General features: G+C 36.3%; 1 protein-coding gene across 1 annotated transcript in view; it reads right to left on the bottom strand.

Annotated features, from left to right (window-relative positions):
- The window catches only part of CFAP47 (cilia and flagella associated protein 47), a 467,323-nt gene that overhangs the window by 263,886 nt on the left and 180,398 nt on the right, over nt 1-23,039 (bottom strand). Inside the window, exon 33 of the mRNA XM_003805971.5 lies at nt 18,978-19,170. Within this exon, the coding sequence (XP_003806019.4) occupies nt 18,978-19,170 (193 nt within the window). The remainder of the gene's footprint in view (nt 1-18,977; nt 19,171-23,039) is intronic.

The raw sequence follows: 23,039 nt of genomic DNA, 5'->3' as shown, positions 1-23,039 counted from the left end.
CCCCAGGTGTGGTGGCTATGGGGTAAGACTACTTTCACCTAAGAAAAGCAGAGGAAACAAAGAGAACTTTGTCTTGCACCTTAGACAGTAGCATGACCACAGTGGATAGAGCACCAAGTGGGCTCCTGGAGTCCCCGATTCCAGAACTTGACTTTTGGATGGCATTTCTCAACCTGCTCTGGGACAAAAGGGCACCCACAGTTCTGAAGGGGAAGTCCCAGTCCATGCAGAAGTTACTACAAGCTTACTGAAGAGCCCTTGGGCTCAGTGGTCTGGCAGTACTCACTGTGAGCCTGTGGTGGTTGTGGCCACAGGGTAAGGCTCCTCTGCCTTCGGAGAGGGGAGGGAAGAGTAGGAAGGACTGTGTCTCATAGTTTTAGTGCCAGCTTAGCTGCAATACAATAGGACACCAGGTAGACTATAAAGGTTTTTGACTTTAGTCCCTGGCTGTTGAACAGCACCCCTGGACACACTTGGGACCTGGGGGAACTCACCACCCTGAAAAGAAGGGAATAAGCCTAGATGGCTTTGCCACCTGATGATTGTAGAGACCCAGGACCTTGAGCAAACATAAGCAGTAGCTAGGGAGTGGTTACAGCAGGCCTTGGGTAAGACCCAGTGCTGTGCTCACCACAGTCCTAAGACTGGTAACTACAGAGGTGTCTGTGTCACTACACCCTTAGCTTCAGGTATCTCAGAAAAGAGAACAAGACTTCATTTGCTTGGGAGAAAGTAAAGAAAGAGAACAAGAGTCTCTGCCTGATAATCCAGAAAATTCCTCTGGATTTTGTCCAAGACCATCAAGGCAATACCTCTATGAGTCTGCAAGAACCATAACATTGCTGGGCTTGGGTGCCCCCTAAAGCAGATACAGCTTAGAACATGACATTGAAGTCCTTTTGAGTATCAGGAAAGCTAATCCAAGAAGTATGGGTACAAACAAGCCCAGACTGAGAATAGTACAATAAATGTTAAGAGTTCTTCAACTCCCAGTCACCGAAGAACATATACAAGCATCAACACTATTCAGAAAAACATGACTTCACCAAATGAACTAAATGAATCACCAAGTACAAATCACAGAGAAACACAGATAGGTGACCATTTAGACAGATAATTCAAAATAGATGCTTTGAGAAAACTCAAAGAAATTCAAGATAATATGGAGAAGGAATTCAGAATTATATCAGGTAAGTTTAACAAATATTAAAATAATTAAAAAGAATCAAGCAGAATTCTGGAGCTGAAACATACAGTTGGCATACTAAAAAATACATCAAAGTCCTTTAATAGCAGAATTGATCAGCAAAAGAAAGAATTACTGAGCTTGAAGGTAGCCTATTTGAATATAAACAGTCAGCAGAGACAAAAGAAAAATGAAAAAAAAGTAGCATGTCTACAAAACGTAGAGAATAACCTCAAAAGGGCAAATCTAAGAGTTGCTGACATTAGAGAGGAGGTAGAGAAAGAGATACGGGTATAAAGATTATGCAAAGGGATAATAACAGAGAACTTCCCAAACCTAGAGATAGATATCAATATCCAAGTACAAGAAGGCTATAGAACAGCAAACAAATTTAACCCAAAGAAGACTACCCCCAGCAATTTAAAAATCAAACTTCGAAAGATCAAGGATATAGACAGAATCCTAAAAGCAGTAAGAGAAAAGAAACAAATAACATACAATTGTGCTCCAATAAATCAGGCAGTGGACTTTTCAGCAGAAACCTTATAGGCCAGGACAGAGTGGCATGACATATTTAAAGTAATAAAGGGAAAAAGGAAGAAAAACAAAAAAAAACCTTCTGCTCTAGAATAGTATATTCAGCAAAAATGTCCATCAAACATGTAGGAGTAATAGAGTTTATCAGACAAACAAAACTTTAGGGATTTCATTAACACCATACATGTTCTACAAGAAATGCTAAAAGGAGTAACTCAATCAGAAAGAAGAGGATGTTAATGAGCAATAAAAAAATCATCTGATGGTACTAAACAAATTAGTAATAATAAGTATACAGAGAAATGCAGAGTATAATAACATTGTAAGTGGTGTGTAAACTCCACTTTCAATGTATCAAGACTGAATGATGAGCCAATTAAAACTAATAACTACAAAAACATTACAAGACATAGACAGTACTATACAATATAAAAAGAAACAATAAAAAGTTCAGAAGATGGGGAGGGATGAAGTTAAGACATAGAGTTCTTAAGGGCTTTCTTTTGGCTTGTTTGTTTGTTTAGGCAACCAGTGTTAAGTTGTTATCAAGTTAAATAATGGGTTATAAGACAATATTTGCAAGCCTAATGGTAACTTCAAACCAAAAAACATGCAATGGATACACAAAAAATATAAAGCAAAACACTAAATCATATAATCAGAGAAAATCACCCTTGCTAAAAGAAGACCAAAAGGAAAGAAAGAAGAAAGAGAAGACCAAAAAACAACCAGAAAACAAGCAACAAAACGGCAGGAGTAAGTACTTACTTATCAATAATAATATTGAATGTAAATGAATTAAACTCTCCAATCAATACATACAGTGTGGCTGAAAAGATAATAAAAAACAATACTCAATTATTTGATGATGAAAAAAACACACTTCACCTATAAAGGTACACATAGACTAAAATTATAAAGGGGTGGAAAAAATATTCCATGCCAATGGAAACCAAAAATGAGCAAGAGTCCCTATACTTACATCAGACAAAATAGATTTCAAGACAAAAACTATCAGAAGACAAAAAAGGTCACTATATAATGATAAATTGGTCAATTCAGCAAGAGGCAAAAAAATTTTAAGTATATATGCACCAAACACTAGAGCACCCAGATATGTAAAGCCAATGTTATTAGAGCTTAAGAGAGAGATATAACCCAATATAATAACAGCTGGAGACTTCAACACCCCACTTTCAAGCTTTGACAGCTCTTCCAGACAGAAAATCAACAAAGAAACATCAGACTTCATCTGCACTATAGACAAAATGGACCTAATAGACAGTTACAGAACATTTACTCTGAAGGCTACAGAATACACATTGTTTTCCTCAGCACATGGATCATTCTCAAAAGCAGATTATATGTTAGGGCACAAAAAGCCTTCAAACTTTAAAAAAAAAATGAATCATATCAAGCATCTTCCCTGAACACAACGGAATAAAATGAGAAAGGAATAATGAGATAAATTTTGGAAACTATACAAATACATAGAAATTAAACAATATGTTTTCAATGACCAGTGGATTAATGGAGAAATTACAAAGGAAATTGAAAAATTTCTTGAAATAAATTATAATGGAAACAACATACCAAACCTAGGGGATACATCAAAAATAGTAGTAAGGCCAGGCGCGGTGGCTCATGCCTGTAATCCCAGCACTTTGGGAGGCCAAGGTGGATGGATCATGAGGTCAGGAGATTGAGACCATCCTGGCTAACATGATGAAACCCCGTCTCTACTAAAAATACAAAAAAAAAAAATTACCTGGGTGTGGTGGCAGGCACCTGTAGTCCCAGATACTCGGGAGGCTAAGGCAGGAGAATGGTATGAACCTGAACCTGGGAGGCGGAGCTTGCAGTGAGCCAAGATCATGCCACTGCACTCCAGCCTGGGCAACAGAGCGAGATTCCATATAAAAAAAAAAAAAGTTGATGTGTTGAAAAGGTAAACAAAATTGACAAACCTTTAGACAGACCATCTAAGAAAAAGAGAAGAAGGAAAGAAGAGATGAAAAAGTAGACATTACAACTGATACCACAACAACTCAAAAGATCATTAGAAGACACTATGAGCAACTATATGCCAATAAATTGGAAAATCTAGAAGGAATGGACAAATTCCTAGACACATATAACCTACCAACTTTAAACCGTGAAGATATCCAAAACTTAAATAGACCAATAACAAGTAACATGAATGAAGCCATAATAAAAAGTCTCCCAGTATTGAAAAGCCCGGAACCTGATGGATTCACTGTTGCATTCTACCAAACACTTAAAGAACTAATATCCATCCTATTTAAATTATTCTGAAAAACTGAGGAGGATGGAATAATTCCAAACTCATCCTACAAGGCCAATATTACCCTGATATCAAAACCAGAGAAAGACACATCAAGAAAAGGAAACTACAGGCCAATAAATCTCATGAATATTGATACAAAAATCTTCAACAAAATGCTAGCAAACTGAATTCAAGAATACATTAAAAACAGCATTAATCATGACCAAGGAGGATTTATCCCTGGGATGTAAGGATGGTTCAACATAGGCAAATCAACAAATGTGATACACCATATCAACAGAATAAAGAATTAAAAAAATACCATTTCAATTGATGCTGAAAAAGCATTTGATAAAATTCAACATCCCTTATAAAAACCCTCAAAAAGCTGAGTATAGAAGGGACATAACATAATAACAGCTACATATGACAGACCCGAAGCTAGTATCATACCAAATGGGGAATAACTGAAAGCCTTTCCTCTGATGTATGGAACACAACAAGGATACTCACTTTTAGCACTGTCATTCAACAAAGTACTGTAAATCCTAGCTAGGGTAATCAGACAAGAAAATAAAGTAATAAGCATCCAAATTGGTAAAGAAAAAGTCAAATTATCCTTGTTTGAAGATGATATGATCTTACATTTGGAGAAACCTAAAGATTCCTCAAAAAAACTATTAGAATGAAAAACAAATTCAGTAAACTTGCAGACTACAAAATCAACATGTACAAATCAGTAGCATTTCTACATGCCAATAGCAAACAATCTGAAGGAGAAATAAAAACAGTAATATCATTTACAATAGCCACAAATAAAATTAAATACCTAGGAATTTCCTTAACTAAAGATGTAAAATGTTTCTAGCATGGGCGCGGTGGCTCACGCCTGTAATCCCAGCACTTTGGGAGGCCAAGGCAGGTGGATCACAAGGTCAGGAGATCGAGACCATCCTGGCTAACACGGTGAAACCCCATCTCTACTAAAAATACAAAAAAATTAGCCGGGCATGGTGGCGGGTGCCTGCAGTCCCAGCTACTGAGGAGGGAGGCTGAGGCAGGAGAATGGTGTAAACCCGGGAGGCAGAGCTTGCAGTGAACCAAGATCGCCCCACGGCACTCCAGCCTGGGTGACAGAGCAAGACTCCATCTCAAAAAAATAAATTAATTAATTAATTAAAAGATGTAAAATGTCTCTATAATGAAAATGATAAAGCATTTTTGAAAGAAATTGAAGATGACATAAAAAAATGGAAAGATATTCCATGTTCATGGGTTGGGGAAATAAATATCTTTTAAATGTCCATACTACCCAAAGCAAACTACAGATTCCATGCAACCCCTATGAAAATACCAAGGGCATTCTCCAAATAAAAAGAAAAAACAATTCTAAAATTTCTAAAATTTCTAAAAGACCCAGAATAGCCAAAGTTATACTAAACAAAATGAACAAAACTGGAAGAATCACATTATCTGACTTCAAATTATACTACAGAGCTATAGTAACCAAAATGGCATGGTATTGGCATAAAAACTGACACATAGTCCAAGGGAACAGAATAGAGAACCCAGAAACAAATCCACACATCTACAGTGAGCTCATTTTTGAGAAAGGTGTTAAGAAGATACACTGGGGAAAAGAGAGTCTCTTCAATAAATGGTTCTGAAAAAAGTGGATATCTATATGCAGAAGAATGAAACTTGGACCAATCTCTTTTCGTATATAAATATCAAATCAAAATGGATTAAAGACTTAAATCTAAGACCTCAAACTATTAAATTACTACAAAAAAACTTAAGGAAAACTGTAGAATGCTGATCTGTGTCAAAATTTCTTTATTAATACCCCACAATCACAGGCAACCGAAGCATAATGGACAAATAGAATCATATTAAGTAAAAAAGCTTCTGCACAGCAAAGAAAATAATTCACAAAGTGAAGAGACAACCCACAGGATGAGAGAAAATGTTTGAAAAATACCCATCTGTTAAGGGATTAATAACCAGAATATATAAGAAGCTCAAACAACTCTATAAGAAAAATGGAATAATCCAATCAAAAAATGGGCAAAAGGTTTGAATAGGCATTTCTCAAAAGAAAGCATACAAATGGCAAACAGAAAATGTGTTCAATATCATTGATCATCAGAGAAATGCAAATCAAAACTATGAGACATCATCTCACCCCAGTTAAAATGGCTTTTATCCAAAAGTCAGACTCTAACAAATGTTGGCGAGGATGTGGAGTAAAGGGAATCCACCTACACTGCTGGTGGGAACGTAAATTAGTACAATCACTATGGAGAACAGTTTGGAAGTTCATTAAAACCCTAAATATTGAGCTACCATATGATCCAGCAATCCCGCTGCTGGATATATACCCAAAAGAAAGAAAACCAATATATCAAAGAGATATCCGCACTCCCAGGTGTGTTTTAGCTCTGTTCGCAACAGCCAAGATTTGGAAGCAAATTAAGTGCTCATCAAGAGATGAATGAATAAAGAAAATGTGATACATATACACAATGGAGAACCATTCAGTCATAAAAAGAACAAAGTCTTGTGATTTACTAAAACATAGATGGAACTGGAGGTCACTATGTTAAGTGAAATAAGCCAGGCACAGAAAGACAGACTTTGCATGATCTCAGTTATTTGTGGGAGTTGCAATCTGAAACAATTGAACTCATGGAACTATAGAGTATAAGGATAGTTACCAGAGGCTAGGGAGGGTAGTGGAGGAGTGGGAGGGAAGTGGGGAGTGTTAATGGGTACAAAAATAGTTAGAAAAAATTAATAAGACCTAGTATTTACTAGCACAACAGGGTGACTATAGTCAAAAATAATTTAGTTGTACATTTAGAAATAACTCTAAGAATATAATTGGATTGTTTGTGACACAATGGATAAATGCTTGAGGTGATGGATACCCCATTATGTAATTCACACATATTGCATGCCTGTATCAAAATATCTTATGTAACCCATAAATATATACACCTACTGTGCACTCACAAAAACTAAAAATAAGAAAAAGGCTAATTTAATGCTATTCCACACTGCTTTAAAATGTCCACTAAACAAAAAATTCTAAACTAGCTAATCAGTTTATTCTCTGACTAATTCTTGGTATGCCCAACTGGCATCTCACCAAAACACCTAAGCTCGTTAACTATTATATATTTAAATGTATTGTAAGGAAATGTATATTGAAATTCGAACCACACCCAGCAATAAAAAGAATGAAATCATGTCCTTTGCAGGAACGTGGATGGAGCTGGAGGCCATTATGCTAAGTGAACTAACTTAGAAACAGAAAACCAAATACCACGTGTTCTCACTTGTAGTGGGAGCTAAACAATGGGTGCACATGGATATAAAGATAGAGATAACAGACACTGGAGACTCAAAAAGGGTTGAGAGTGGGAGGAGGTCAAGGATTGAAAAATTACCTATTGGATACAATGTTCACTATTTGGGTAATAAGCACACCAGAAGCCCAATCCCCACTGGTATGCAATATATTCATGTCACAAAAATGCACAAGTCCCCTCTGAATCTAAAGTAAAATTAAATTTAACTCAAAAAAGAAACTGCAACGGTTACAGTGTGAAAAAATGTCTAACATACTACTTGGTCTATTTCAAAACAAATAACTTGATAGGAGAGAGAAAGAGATGGGTTGATTTATTCAAACTATAAAGAAAAGTTGAGAGTTCAGAGTTATTTACTCTTTATCTCCAGATGAAAAACTACAGATTTATGTCCTATTAGATGCAGTTATTCTTCTGAAATATCTGCGATGAATCAATTTTTGTGAGGAGAGATGTATTTTCAGTGCACAGGCATGCTATGGAAATGGCTCTAGTAAAGGTAATAAACATTCCAATTTTATATCTGTTAGCTATTTTCATATATAAATCCACAGTTTAAATATCAGCTTTTAAAAAAACCTAATTTTGTCCATAACTGTATCCTGTTCCTCCCTCCATACATAGGAAACTTCAAAATAAATAAATGATGAAGTTCATAATGGTCATGCCACCCTCCAGTTTCACCTGTCTGAATCTCTGGAAGGTCCCAGTGCTTGATTAGCATAGTACATATTATGTCAAATTTTAATACAATAACTTCTCATCACAGACACTATGGTGGTGTAGTACCTTGCCAAACAATATTGACTTGTTTGATTTTTATTATCCTCATAAATATTTTTAACATTAGAAATAAAAACTCTCTACAGATGTTTATTTGACAATAATGTTCCAAGTGTTGTGATAAATAATATGAGTAAAGAGCTTACCATAGAACCACTTAGTAAATATTCAATATTTTTGTGATTATGATTTTTTATTTTTGCTAATAATAAACTAGAAAAACCTCTGCAATAAAGGACTTAAATTCTTATGGGAGAGAGAAACAAGTAGAAACAAATGTGAAAACCATATGACAAACACTTTAATAAGCTTACATAAAGTATGCTACAAGACAAGGAAGATGTATTCCATCTAGTCTTGGGGAGATTGTGGGAAGGTTTCCTAGAAGAGCTGATGTCTATAATGAGACTTGAATTGTGAGGATAAAGAGACACTGAAAAGAGATTCCAGACAAAGCAAAAAGTACTATAAAATTTAAATGCAGAAAGAAGCAGACAGAGTCACCAGTAGCGGCCTCCTTGCACTCCAAAGCCAACTTGCCTCCACCACTGGAGTGAACACCTGCATGAAGGCAGGAATCCCAGCACCCACTAGCACCCTAATGCAGCTGATATGCATGCACCCCATCATGCTGCTGCTGGCACGTATAAATTAGGAAGGATCCTGTTGCCACTGCAGTATGAAAGGCTTCAGCCGACACTACTCACCAGAGTGTAGTGACCAGCAGTCTGGGAGCACCTAACCCTCCACCCCCACCCAGTGCAGTCCATTCCTAAACTCGAGGAGCCAGAGAACAAAGTCAGGGCCTGGCACATATTCCCCAGAGTTAGAGCACGCAGTCTAGGAGTAGAGAGCTGAGTGCTGGCCTTCTAAAATCTTCCAGAAATGAAGCCAATCAGCTGAATCCACCTTATACCACAATCAAACTCTCAAGGTCATAAAATAAGATAAAAGAAAAAAGAAAAAACACCCAAAGGTGAGCCACTCTAAAGGCTGAAGAAACATCAGCCCACAAAAATTTGAAAGAACCAGTTCAAGAACTCTGACAACTCAAAAAGCCAGAGTGCCTTCTTTCCCCAAACTACTGCATCACTTCTCAAGGATTATGAACCAGGCTGAGTTGGCTGAAATGACAGAAATAGAATTCAGAGATGGATAGGAATAAGGATCATGGAGATGCAGGAGTATGTTGAAACACAATCCAAGGAAACTAGGACTCATAATAAAATAATACAGGAGCTGACTGACAAAATAGCCAGTATAGAAAAGAATGTAATCGAGGTCATAGAGCTTAAAAACACACTACAAAAATTTCATAATGCAGTCACAAGTATTAATAGCAGAATAGACAATGCTGTAAAGAAAATCTCAGAGTTTGAAGACTGGCTTTCTGAACTAAGACAGTCAGACTCGGGAGGCCAAGGCGGGCAGATCACGAGGTCAGGAGATCGAGACCATCCTGGCTAATGCGGTGAAACTCCATTTCTACTAAAAATACAAAAAAATTAGCTGGGCGTGGTGGTGGGTGCCTGTAGTCCCAGCTACTCAGGAGTCTGAGGCAGGAGAATGGTGTGACCCCAGGAGGCGGAGCTTGCAGTGAGCCGAGATCGTGCCACTGCATTCCAGCCTGGGCGACAGAGTGAGACTCCAAAAAAAAAAAAAGACAGACAAGAATAGAGGAAAACATATTTCAAGGAAGGAACAAAACATTCAAGAAATATGGGATTATATAAAAAGACCAAATCTATGATTCACTGGTGTCCCTGAAAGAGACAGGGAGAATGTAAACAACTTGGAAAACATATTTCAGGGTATCATCTATGAGAACTTCTCCAACCTAGCTAGAGAGGCCAACATTCAAATTTAGGGAAGGCAGAGAACTTCAGTAAGGTACTTCACAAGAAGATAATCCACAAAACACATAATTGTCAGATTCTCCAAGGTCAAAATGAAAGAAAAATTGTTAAAGGCAGCTAGTGAGAAAGGTCAGGTCACCTACAAAGGGAAGCCCATTACACTAACAACAGACATCTCAGCAGAAACCCCACAAACCAGAAAAGATTGGGGGCCAATATTCAATGTTCATAAAGAGAAGAAATTCTAACCCAGGATTTCATATCTGGCCAAATTAACTTTATAAGCAAAGGAGAAATAAGATCCTATTCAGACAAGCAAATGTTGGAATTTGTTACCACCAGACCTGCCTTACAAGAGCTCCTGAAAGAAGCACTAAATATAGAAAGAAAAGACCTTTACCAGCCATTACAAAAGCACATGTAAGTACACAGACCAGTGACACTATAAAGCAACCACACAAACAAGTCTGCATAATAACCAGCTAACATCATGATGACAGGATCAAAGCCACACATATCAATACTAACCTTGAATGTAAGAGGGCTATACGCCCCAATTAAAAGGCACAGAGTGGCAAGCTGGATAAAGAACCAAGACCCATTGGTATACTGTCATCAAGAGACTCATCTCATATGCAATGACACCCATAGTCTCAAAATACATGGATGGAGAAAAATCTACCAAGCAAATGGAAAACAAAAATAAAAGTAGGGGTTGCAATCTACATCTCAGACAAAACCAAAGCAGATCAAAAGAGACAAGGAAGGGCATTACATAATGGTAAAGGGTTCAATTCAACATGAATGCCTAACTATCCTAAATTAATATATACCCAACACAGGAGCACCTAGATTAATAAAGCAAGTTCTTAGAGACCTTCAAAAAGACAAACTCCCACACAATAATAGTGGGAGATGTTAACAACTTACTAGTAGTATTAAACAGATCATCAAGACACAAGATTAACAAAGATATTCAGGACCTGAACTCAGCACTGGATCAAATGAACCTGACAGACATCTACAGAACTATCCACCCAAAAGCAACAGGGTATACATTCTTCTAATTGCCACATGACACATACTCTAAATCGATCACATAATTGGACACAAAACACGCTTCAGCAAGTGCAAAATAGCTGAAATCATAACAACCACTTCTTGGACCACAGAGTAATAAAATTAGAAATCAAGACTTAAAAATTCACTCAAAACCATATAATTACATGGAAATTGAATAACCTGATCCTGAATAACTTTGGGGTGAATAATGAAATTAAGGCAGAAATCAAGAAGTCCTTTGAAACTAATGAGAAAAAAGATACAACATACCAGAATCTCTGGGAAACATCTAAGGCAATGTTAAAAAGAAAATTTATAGCACTAAATGCCCACATGAAAAGTTAGAAACATCTTGATTTAACCACCTAACATGACAATTAAAAGTACTAGAGAGTCAAGAGCAAACAAACCCCAAAACTATCAGAAGACAAGAAATAACCAAAATCAGAACTGAACTGAAGGAAGGAGATTGAGGCACGAAAAACCATTCAAAAGATGAACAAATCCAGGAGTTGAGTTTGTGAAAAAACAATGAAATAGACCATTAGCTAGAATAATAAAGAAGACAAGAGAGAAGATCTGAATAAACACAATTAGAAATTACAAAGGGTATCAGTCACCCCATAGAAATACAAATAATTATCAGAGAATATTATGAACACCTCTAAGCACATAAACTAGAAAATCTAGAATACATGGATAAATTCCTGGACACAGACACCCTCCAAAGACTGAGCTAGGAAGAAATTGAATCCCTGAGCAAACCGATAATGAGCTCCAATACTGAATCAGAAATAAATAACCTACCAGCCACAAAAAGCCCAGGACCAAATGGATTCACAGCCAAATTCTACCAGATGTACGAATAAGAGCTGGTATCATTTCTACTGAACTTATTCCCCAAAATTGAGAAGGAAGCCCTCCTCCCTAACTCATTCTATGAGTCCAGCATCATCCTGATACCAAGCCTGGCAGAGACACAACAACAACAAAAAAATGAAATCTTCAGGCCAATATCCTTGATGAACATCGATGCAAGAATCCTCAACAAAATACTGGCAAACTGAATTCAGCAGCATGTCAAAAAGCTAATCTACCATGATCAAGTAGTCTTTATCCCTGCAACATAAGATTAATTCAATGTATGCAAATAAAAATATGTGATGAATCACATAAACAGAACTAAATAGAAAAAGTGCATGATTATCTTAATAGATGCAGAAATGGCTTTCAATAAAACTCAGCATGACTTCATGTCAAAAACTCTCAATAAACTGGGTATGGAAGGAACATACCTCAAAATAGTAAGAGCTCTCTATATTAAACCCACAGCCAATATCATACTGAATGGGCAAAGGTGGAAGCATTCCTTTTGAAAACCAGCACAGATCACGTATGCCCTCTCACTAGTCCTATTCAACATAGTATTGGAAGTCCTAGCCAGAGCAATTGGGCAAGAGAAAGAAATAAAGGATATCCAAATAGGAGGAAAGGAAGTCAAATCTTTCCTGTTTCCAGACAACACGATTCTATATGTAAAAAACTCCTTAGTCTCAACCCAAAAACTCCTTATGCTGATAAACAACTTCAGCAAAGTCTCAAGACACAAAAGGAACATACAGAAAAATCACTAGCATTTCTAAACACCAACAACAGTCAAGCAAGAGCCAAATCAGGAATGTAATCACATTCACAATTGTCACAAAAAGTATAAAACACCTAGGAATAACAAGGAAGGTGAAAGATCTCTACAAGGAGAATTACAAAACACTGCTCAAAGAAATCAGAGATGACACCAACAGATGGAAGAATCATTCCATCATGGATAGGAAGAATCAATATTGTGAAAATGACCATATGACCCAAAGCAATTTATACAATCAATGCTATTTCTATAAAACTACCAATGGCATTCTTCACAGAACTAGAAATAACTATTTTAAAATTCATATGGAACCAAAAAAGAGCCCAAATTGCCAAGGCAATCCTAAACAAAAAGAACAAAGCTGGAGGCTTCACTGTATCCAACTTCAAACTATACAAAGGGGCTACAGTAACAAAAAGGGGATGACTGGTACAAAAACAGATACATAAACCAATGGAACAGAATAGAGGTCAGACATAAGGTCGCACACCTACAACTATCTGATCTTTGACAAAATTGACAAAAAAAGCAATGGGGAAAGGACTCCCCATTCAATAAATACTGACAGAATAACTGGCTAACCATATGCAGAAGATTGAAACTGGACCCCTTCCTTACACTATATACAAAAATTAATCCAAATTGTATTAAAAAGTTAAATGTAAAACCCAAAAGTATAAAAACCCTGGAGGACAACTTTGGCACTACCATTCTTCATGTAGAAATGAGAAAAAATTTCATGACAAAGACACCAGAAGCAATTGCAACCAAAGAAAAAATTGACAAATGGGATCTGTTTAAGCTAATAAGCTTTTTTTGCACAGCAAAAGAAACTACCAACAGAGTAAACGGACAACCTACAGAATGGGAGAAAAGTTTTGCAATCTATGCACCTGACAAAGGTCTAATATAAGGAATATAAGGTCATCTATAAGGAACTTAAATTTACAAGCCAAAAAGAAACAACCCATTAAAAAGTAGGCAAAGGACATGAACAGACACTTTTCAAAAGACATACATGCAGCCTAGAAGCATATGAATAAAAGCTTAACATCACTGATCATTAGAGAAATGCAAATAAAGACCACAGTGCAATACCATCTCACACCAGTCAGAATGGCTCTTATTAAAAAGTCAAAGAGTAGGCTGGGCGCGGTGGCTCAGGCCTGCAATCCCAGCACTGTGGGAGGCCGATGTGGGTGGATCACGAGGTCAGGAGATCGAGACCATCCTGGCCAACATGGTAAAACCCCGTCTCTACTAAAAATACAAAAATTAGCTGGGCGTGGTAGCGTGTGCCTGTAATCCCAGCTACTCAGGAAGCTGAGGCAGGAGAATCGCTTGAACCCGGGAGATGGAGGTTGCAGTGAGCCAAGATTGTGCCACTGCACTCCAGCCTGGTGACAGAGCTAGACTCCATCTCAAAAAAATAAAAAATAAAAAAAAAAGTTGAAAAGTAACAGGGGCTTGAGAGGTTGCGGAGAAAAAGGTACACTTATAAACTGTCGCTGGGAGTGTAAATTAGTTCAACCATTGTGGAAGACAGTGTGGCGATTCCCCAAAGACCTAAAAATGGAACTACCATTCAACCCAGCAATCTCATTTTTGGGTATATACCCAAGGAATATGATTTGTTCTATCATAAAGACACATGCAGGTATATATTCATTGCAGCACTGTTCACAATAGCAATGACATGCAATCAACCTACTGCCCATCAACGGCAGACTGCATAAACAAAACATGGCACATACACACCATGGAATAATATGCAGCCAGAAGAAAGAATGAGATCATGTCCTTTGCAGGAACATGGATGGAACTGGAGGCCATTAACCTTAGCAAACTAATGAAGGAACAAATATGACATGTTCTCACTTAAAAGTGGGAGCTAAATGATGAGAACACACAGACACATAGAGGGGAAGAGCAGACACTGGGGCCTACAGGAGGGTGGAGGATGGGAGGAGGGAGAGCATCAGAAGAAATAACTAATAGGTACTAGGCTTAATACCTGGATGATGAAATAATCTATACAACAAACCCCCGTGACATGAGTTTACCTATATACTCATGTCAAACCTGAACATGTACCCATGAACTTAAAATAAAAGTAAAAAAAAAAAAAGGAAGCAGCAGCCAATCAATAGTTTACAGCGCTGAAGTATAATGTGCAAAAGTGAATGTAAAGAGTTATGGTTATAAGGTATGGTAGATATTGAAGTGAATAAAATACCATTAAAGGATTTTAGGCAGGAGTCTGATGCTAAAATTTGTGTTTTATGAAGAACTAAGTATGGCTGTGTGAGCAACAGATGGGCAAATGGCAGGACTGGATGTGGTAAATATGAGAGGGTGACATCGATTGAAATGATAAATTACAAGAGTGACAGAAGAGCTAGAAAAAAGTAGGTAGATTCAGAAGATAATTTGTGGATAGAATCAAAATAAATTGTTCGTTGGTGATTAATTAGATGTAAGAAGGAGGGATGCCTAGATTTTTGACCAGTGAAATTTGAGGTGCTTATGGGACATTTTAATGAAGGTGTTCATAAGGAGTAAGATATACAGAACTGGAGGTGAGGAGGTAGGTCTGAGGTAGATTTGGATCTGGGAGGCATTGGAAGAGTAACTTAAAACCACAAGAGGATATAGATGGCCAAAATGTGGAGGAGGTTTGGAGCAAAGACAGAAGAAGGAAAATATCAATGTGATGAAGGAAAGAGACCTTGAACAGAGAATGCTAAGGAGGGTCTTGAGAGCCACAAAGAAAGCCAAAATGTTTTAGCTAGCATACAAGGGCAAGACAGGAAATCTGAGGGAAAATGGTGTCTGTATATCAGAGGGTAGAGGAAATGCCTCCCTTTGAATCTGAACAACTCTAATGCTCAAAAAGCTTGTAATTTTTAAGCAGAAGCCACAGTGAGCAGTATCTTCTGGAAACACTCATAGTTAAAATTCAAGTGTTTATTCCCTGAATGGTCAAGGTAAAAATAAATAAATAGAGATTGAAGGAGAGGTGTAAGGCACGTAAAGGAAGATATTGAAAAGAAAAGAGACGTAAGAAAAAGGTAATATAGAAATAAGAATCTTAGGTAAATAGCAAGATTGAGGAAAGTAATGTGGGAAAAAGAAAGAATGTTATATATGGTAATAAATGAAGGAAAATAGTAACAGAGGAAAAGAGAGAATGTATAAGATGAGAAGAACAAAGCCAAGACAAGAGTGCACATCAGCACATCAACACAAAATAAGTCTGTATAGAACACTGTTTATAGGTTAATTATATCCTCAAGGGAAAAAGTATAGTATTTGATACAATAATAAGCTGTTGGCTTGTCTCTGTTCCTGTCAGATGTTCAGCTTTTCAACTAGTTTTAAATACTTGAACATCTTTTCAACTTCTTTTGGCTTTATCTATATAACCATCCATTTAGCCATTGATTTATTTAAGAGATATTTATTCAGCACCTTCAACGTGCTCACATAGGATTTAAAGCTTGGTGCGGAGTTTACAGATATTTGCTATATTAATATTTTAGAAAATATGAGTTGTATCTAACATTATTAAAGACTTAAAATTTAGATCAATGATTACCTAAAACACACAAATAATTTTACATAAATTGCAATGTACTGAAGTTTATGAATTTTCTGAAGGACTTTTATACTGTACAGGTCATCAGAGCAATGGATTCATATTTATTAGACATATTGCTTAATGAGTCTAACAATGGAATTGTTATTTTTTGCTTTAAAAAATGTATTACTAAATTATTTTTAAATAGACAGTTTTTTTAAGCATTTTCAGGTTTGTAGCAAAATGAATCAGAAGTTACAAAGAGTTACCACACACACAATCCTCCCCCACTATCAACCTTTTGCACTGCAGTGGTGCATTTATTACAACTGATGAACCTACATTAACAAACCATTATCACCCAAAGTTCACAGTTTACATCAGGGCCCACTCTTCATATTATACATTCTATGGGTTTTAACAAATGTATAATGACATGTATTCATAATTATAGTATCAAACAGAGTAGTTTCACTACCTTAAACGTCCTGTGTACTCTACCTATTCATCACTCCTTCCCCACTAACCCCTAGTATCCACTGATCTTTTTCCTGTCTCTATGGTTTTACATTTTCCAGAAAGTCATATAGTTGAAACCGCACAGTATGTGGCCTTTTCAACTTGGCTCCTTTTACCTAGTAATACATCTATAAGTTTACTCCATGTCTTTTCATGCCTTGATAGCTCACTTCATTTTACTGCTGAATAATACATTGTTCTTTGATGGAGGGAGTTTATCTCTTTTGTGCCTTCTGCCACGTGAGGACACAGTGTTCCTCTTGTTTGGAGTGTGCATCATCTAGGCACCATCTTGGAAACAGACAGCAGCCCTTATCAGACATAGAACCTGCCAGTACCTTAATTTTGGACTTCTCAGCCTTTAGATCTGTGAAAGATAAATTTCTGATCTTTATAAATTACCCAGTCTATGGTATTCTGTTATACCAGGACAAAGCTAAGACAGTATGTGTCTGTTATTTTGTTAGGCACAGTTCTAGGCTCTGGGAATAAATGAGACAAGATTGTTCCTTGGCTAATTAAGAAGGTCACATTCCTAATTAGTCAAAGAGCAATCTTGTCTAATTTATTCAGAAGGTCACATTCTACCGGAAGAGACAGACGATAAACAAATACATTTATGTTTACAATTACATTTATATTTAAAAAGTGCTGTTGAGAATAAAAATAGAGCAGGAAAGAGTAGGACTGAAGGATATCCTGTTTTAGAGAAGATATTGATAAACCTTCTCAGATAAGGTGACATTTAATCAATGACTCGAATGAAATGAGAAAGGGAACCATGAAGATATCTGGTCTAGTCAAAGGGAACAGGAAGCACAAAATAGTCAAAGGGAACAGGAAGCACAAAAGCTTTGTAAAGGCATTGGACTCAGTGTGCTAAAAAACAGCAAGGAGGTAAATGTCCATAATATATTATTTGGGAAAAATGTGGCAAAATCTTTGAAATTAACTGGCATAGGCCACTGTTTTGGTAAAATTAGAACCATAATACTTTTATAACAAATTAACACGTTAATTTTTAATACACGCACATATTTTATGACACCCTGGTCAAAGTGTTACTCTGCAATAATCAAACTAATTTTTACGTGTTTTTGTGTAGTTCACCTTAGCATTATTTATTTGTACTTTGTTTTGTATTTTAATGGGGCAAATATATTTTTATAAGATATAAATTTTGATATTTTCAGCATGTCAATTAGAAGGTAATAAAGTATTCTATGTTTGCTGTTCTCAAATACCAACATGTCAATATATCTTTTTCAATCTTGGTGTTTTCTTGAATGTTTTCTAAAATAACACCTTCAATTTAAGGGCAATCATAATTCAAAGTCTCATTTTTAAACTGAACTCTTAATCTTCCCCTTACTTGTAAAGTTTGAACTAAATTCTGCATATTGGATATTAAAAAGTTATTTCATGTTAAAAAACAGTCTACTTTGAACACAACAGGCTTGTATGTACTTGGAAGAAAGGAGTTGAATTGAAGCTAAAGGAACAATGACCGTGCGCACTGTCCTTAGTACTATCTGTGAACACCAACATGTCTCAGCACCACACTGTATAATTTACAAGAGGCTTATGACTCGGTTAAAAAAACTGCATTTTAAGGACAGTTCTGTTAGAATGTAAATTCATCTAAAACACAAGGATGTGAAATGACTTTATTTCATTGTGAAATACCTAATATGACCTACCCTCCAAAGAATTCATGAAGCATTATTACTCTTAGTGATTTCCAACATGATCCTCATATGACATGTGAGATTTTTTCTAGGAGATTTTACTTGATCTCGACTAGTTATATACTAAGTTTGAGCAGTGTCACCTATATATTTAATACTCTATACAGTTGAAAATGTCAGCAATGATTAATGCTTTCATTCTAGAGTTCCTCCATATGCTTTTAAAATCAGTTATTCTTCAAAATAAGTTAAAGAAGCACCTTTTATTATTTCCACTTTATATGTGAGGAAACATATCCTGAAGATGTTAAGGAGGCATCATTTTTGTAGAACAGAAAGTAAATGTTGGAGAGGGGTCTAGAATCCATGGATTCTGAGTCGATTGTGTATCCATGGCTCCTTCTCCATCATCACACTACAATTTGCAATAATTTGTTTAAAGAAAAATATCACTTCTCACCTTTGTGACAGTTTTTCCATATCACATGTCGAGTATTCTCATAATTTATGTTCATCCAACTAAGCAAAATTCTTTCAGAATCAGAATATATGTTGCTGGATGCAAAACAAGGATTGACTTTTGGTGTATTTTGCACACATATGGGGGGCATATTATTGCTGCAGTATGGTACTACACGGGATAGAACCAAAACCTGAAATTGGGAGAGATAACTTTTATTAGATGCAAATGGAAAAATAGCAAATTAATATTTGAAGAGAAAATTTTAAAAAACATGACAGGAGATTAAAGAGGGCACTAGTATTTTCTGGTTAAATGGATTCAATCAGAAGTAAAAGAGTAGAACAGATGTGTTCCAATAATGCTCATTTTAAATTGACAACTTTTTGCTTCTGTGGTATTTAGTCTTAAGGAACTACACTTTATAATTTACAAGAGGCTTATTGTACATTTAAAACATAACTGCATTTAAGAACATTTCTGTTAGGATGTAAATTCATTTAAAACACAAGGATGTAAGATGCCTTTCTTATTTCCTTACCAGCTCATGCAGCTTAGAAAAGCCAAAGTAAAAGTAAATAAGTTAACAAGTCAAAAATTATTTTCTTACATTTATTTAAGAGGTCTGTTTTAAGATGATAAAAGTGTACAAAATTTGTCATTTGACATATTGTTACCCTATAACTTAAAGTGTGGTATATTCACATCATATTACCATTCACTACATGTACACCACATGTTTTATTAGGTAGCAATGCAACTGGATTTAAAAATAATTTTAGTGATATTAAGATGAAGTAAAGAACTCTGTGTCTGTCAGTAAAGTACTATAGTACAGAGCTACTCAAAGTAACACTCTACTAACCATTGTCTACAAGTTCTAGATGAGATGAACAGCTTGTGATCTGCTACCTCACTATATATATCTCAAGAGTTTCTGAATGGAGCATTGGTTCATATTAAAGTACATAGTGTAAGCTCAGCTCCTTGATTTATCCCAAACCTTTAATAGATGGTTTTCCAATGGTATGGGTATGAATACAACAATTTGAGTCATATGTGCTATAAAGATACTCTTGATACCCTGCTCATATCTCCTTAGTTCCACCTTTACATTCTGAAGCTTGCTTATTGTGAAAACCTGTAAGTCTCTGCTTGAGGGATTTTTTTTTTTTTTCTGGCATATGAGAGCACACTCAGCTCACAGAGGGCAAGGTAGGAGCGCCAGAAGATAATGACCCCAGCAACGGCCCCTTACCAAAGATGGTCAGGGAATTGGTAGTTAATTACTCCAGATTCCTCACTAGTCAGTTGAGATAAGTCTGAGACATGTTCTAAAATGTATCCTATTGGTCCCCAGTGGCACTGAGCTTCAGTTGCCCACAGCGAAACCTGATTGAAACCACAACTGTTACTGACTTCATTATATTATCTGCTTTAATTCCCTACTCTACTACTGATGATTCTTGGGAGCACTTCTGAAATAAACGATTTGCACTCAAATACTTGTCTCAGTGTCTGCTTTTAGGGGAATCTAACCTAAGACAAGCACTCTTACAGTCAAGTACATGTGAATAGTAACTGAAAAAGTGCTCTTTTTCTAAGTAGTGCATATTTATGCCATGCAGTGTTTCAAATAACTACAGTATACAGATTGTTAAAATACCTATGAGCATCCAAAACTGTTCTTTTGTTTGCCACTATAAGAAGTACTTTAAAATTTGATTTAAAAAAATCCATTTCTGAATGTTAGCTATTTATCTAGCATATGTGAATTGTATCATTTTAGCATTTTGTATAGATGTTTAATGGAACTGCCTTCTTTCATTCTGGCAGTTTTGTGGTCTAGAAGTCCTACATTTCAAATCTCACGTATTATAAAAATGCAATTTAAAGCCTTTGAAAAGGACCCCCATCAATTTCTGTTTATTTCTGGGAAATACCAAATGATAAATTACTTGAGTACAGCTGATGAGATATATGTTTGGGACTAATGACCTGAACTGGCTCAGGATTCATCTGTCATCTGTCACTTCTACTCTGCAAATAAGACAAGATCTGCAAGTGACCCTTGACTAAGAATACAGATTTAATGATGGACCCATATGGAGCATGGTTGTAACCTTTAGTATTGGAAGAGCCATTACACTGAGTGCTTAATTCTACAGCAGTGTTTCTGAAATTATCGGTGGTAAAAAAAAACTTATTAATTTTCTCTTTACCACAGAATGATAGTTTTGTAAAATACTCTGAAAATAAATTGCTAGAAAAATAAAATGAAGAATTAAAATGTACGCAAAGTCCAAGACTCCATCACTTGCAAATCCAAATACACCTGGGGCAATAAGTGTTACTATTTATCCGTTAACATGCAAACCACACCAAGCATGAGTTGAAGGAATGGAGTAAGAATTACAGAGGCAAGAACGTGCTGTGAGCCGTGCCAGCTAAGATGAAATTTGGGTAAACCATATTTCGTGATCCATACTCAGGAAATTCTTTCATGACCTCAGAAAACATTGTTTCGAATTATCTTTCATTTTTGTTAAAGATTTGATTCAAGAAATGTAATAGCACCCTTTAAAGTCAATACATTGGCCACAAAATAGAACATAGTCCTGGGCTATCCCACTATGTCACTATGGGACATTTAAAAGACTTCAGAACAACAATGACAAAACTACTACTAATAGTATACATTTACATATATTGAGCGCTATCCCACCCCTATCATATGCACTTTCAGGTTCACATGAACTTTGCTATTATATTTGGCTTATTGTTTATTAATGACAACTTTTTAAATTATGTGTTCTTTTAACCCACTGGCTTAGAAAACATAATGTTCACTTTTACTTGTCCATAAAAATCTCTGTATTTTTGAGACTAATGAGATATTTGGATTTGTTCTGAAGAATCATCTTGACCAGGCTTATGTTGACCCAAAAAAAGAATCAATTGTCAGTTTATGTATGATCTTTCCTTTAGATTTAGAGATGCCTGATGGTTTAACACTTATTTGGAGTCTCTTTAAACCCCCTTAACTAAAGAAATGTATAGCAATACATTTATAGGACATCCAAGTTACTTGAGAATCCAGATGAGGATAGTGTACCAGATCAAGCACTCATACCTCATTGTCAGTGTTTTGTATTGAGTAATGAGAAATTGCTCATTACTCTGAGGGTGCTGCATGACTAGAAAACTGAAAAGATTTCTCAGACTTGAAGGCTTTCCTGTATTGAAATGGTCCTTGCCCACCATATTCCACTTCCTGTAACCATTTCTGACGTGAGTGTGAAGTGAGTGGGACACTGGAAGCTATGCTTTGAGTCACAGCTCTTGGCTTCGATGTTGGTGTGCATTCTGTGTTATAACTATCTTTTGTACTTCCTTAAAACTAAGTTAACATGTTGCTGTGTAAAATCTACTGTATTTCACAGTTTTGATTATCAAACCAAACCCAAGACCATGCTTCTGGTGAAGCAGAGTAGGCCCTATATGACTAACAGTGCAAAGGATCATATTTCCAGCATTAACAACCAGTCACCAATGAAATGAATTTTTGCACAAGAATTCTCTTCTTACATTCAGCAAGAAAGATAGTTCAGGTTGATGGTGAAAAAGAGAAGCACAGGAGGAGCAAGTCAGGAATCATGCAGAAGAAGGAACTCTCCAGAGGGTGATCTGGGTGGCTGACTCCAAAAGAGACTTCAGACTGCCAGGGGGCAACATGAGGGCCCTGGACTCCTGGGCCCCAGCAGAGAACAACATGGAAGAAATAAGCACTACCTGCATCAAATTGTTGCATATGGTCAAATTCATGTGATCTTGACAGAAAGAATGTGTGCCTGTGACACTCAGTTTCTTCATTGCTAAATTGAGGATTTCAGTTGTGAGGATTTAATATTAAAAAATTTATTGACAGAGTCTTACACATACTACTCACTATTCAGCTCTTAATTTTGCCCTTTCCTTTGAGTCACTAATTCCTGATTCTATTCAATTCCTCCCTTGTTCTAACTCTCAGTCCTACAGCTCACCCGTCTGGGGTTGCAAGGT

Source organism: Pan paniscus, chromosome X, assembly GCF_029289425.2.
Source record: "Pan paniscus chromosome X, NHGRI_mPanPan1-v2.0_pri, whole genome shotgun sequence".
Taxonomy (NCBI): domain Eukaryota; kingdom Metazoa; phylum Chordata; class Mammalia; order Primates; family Hominidae; genus Pan; species Pan paniscus.
Note: the sequence above shows the minus strand (reverse complement) of the source record. Positions and strands in the feature narration are given on the sequence as shown.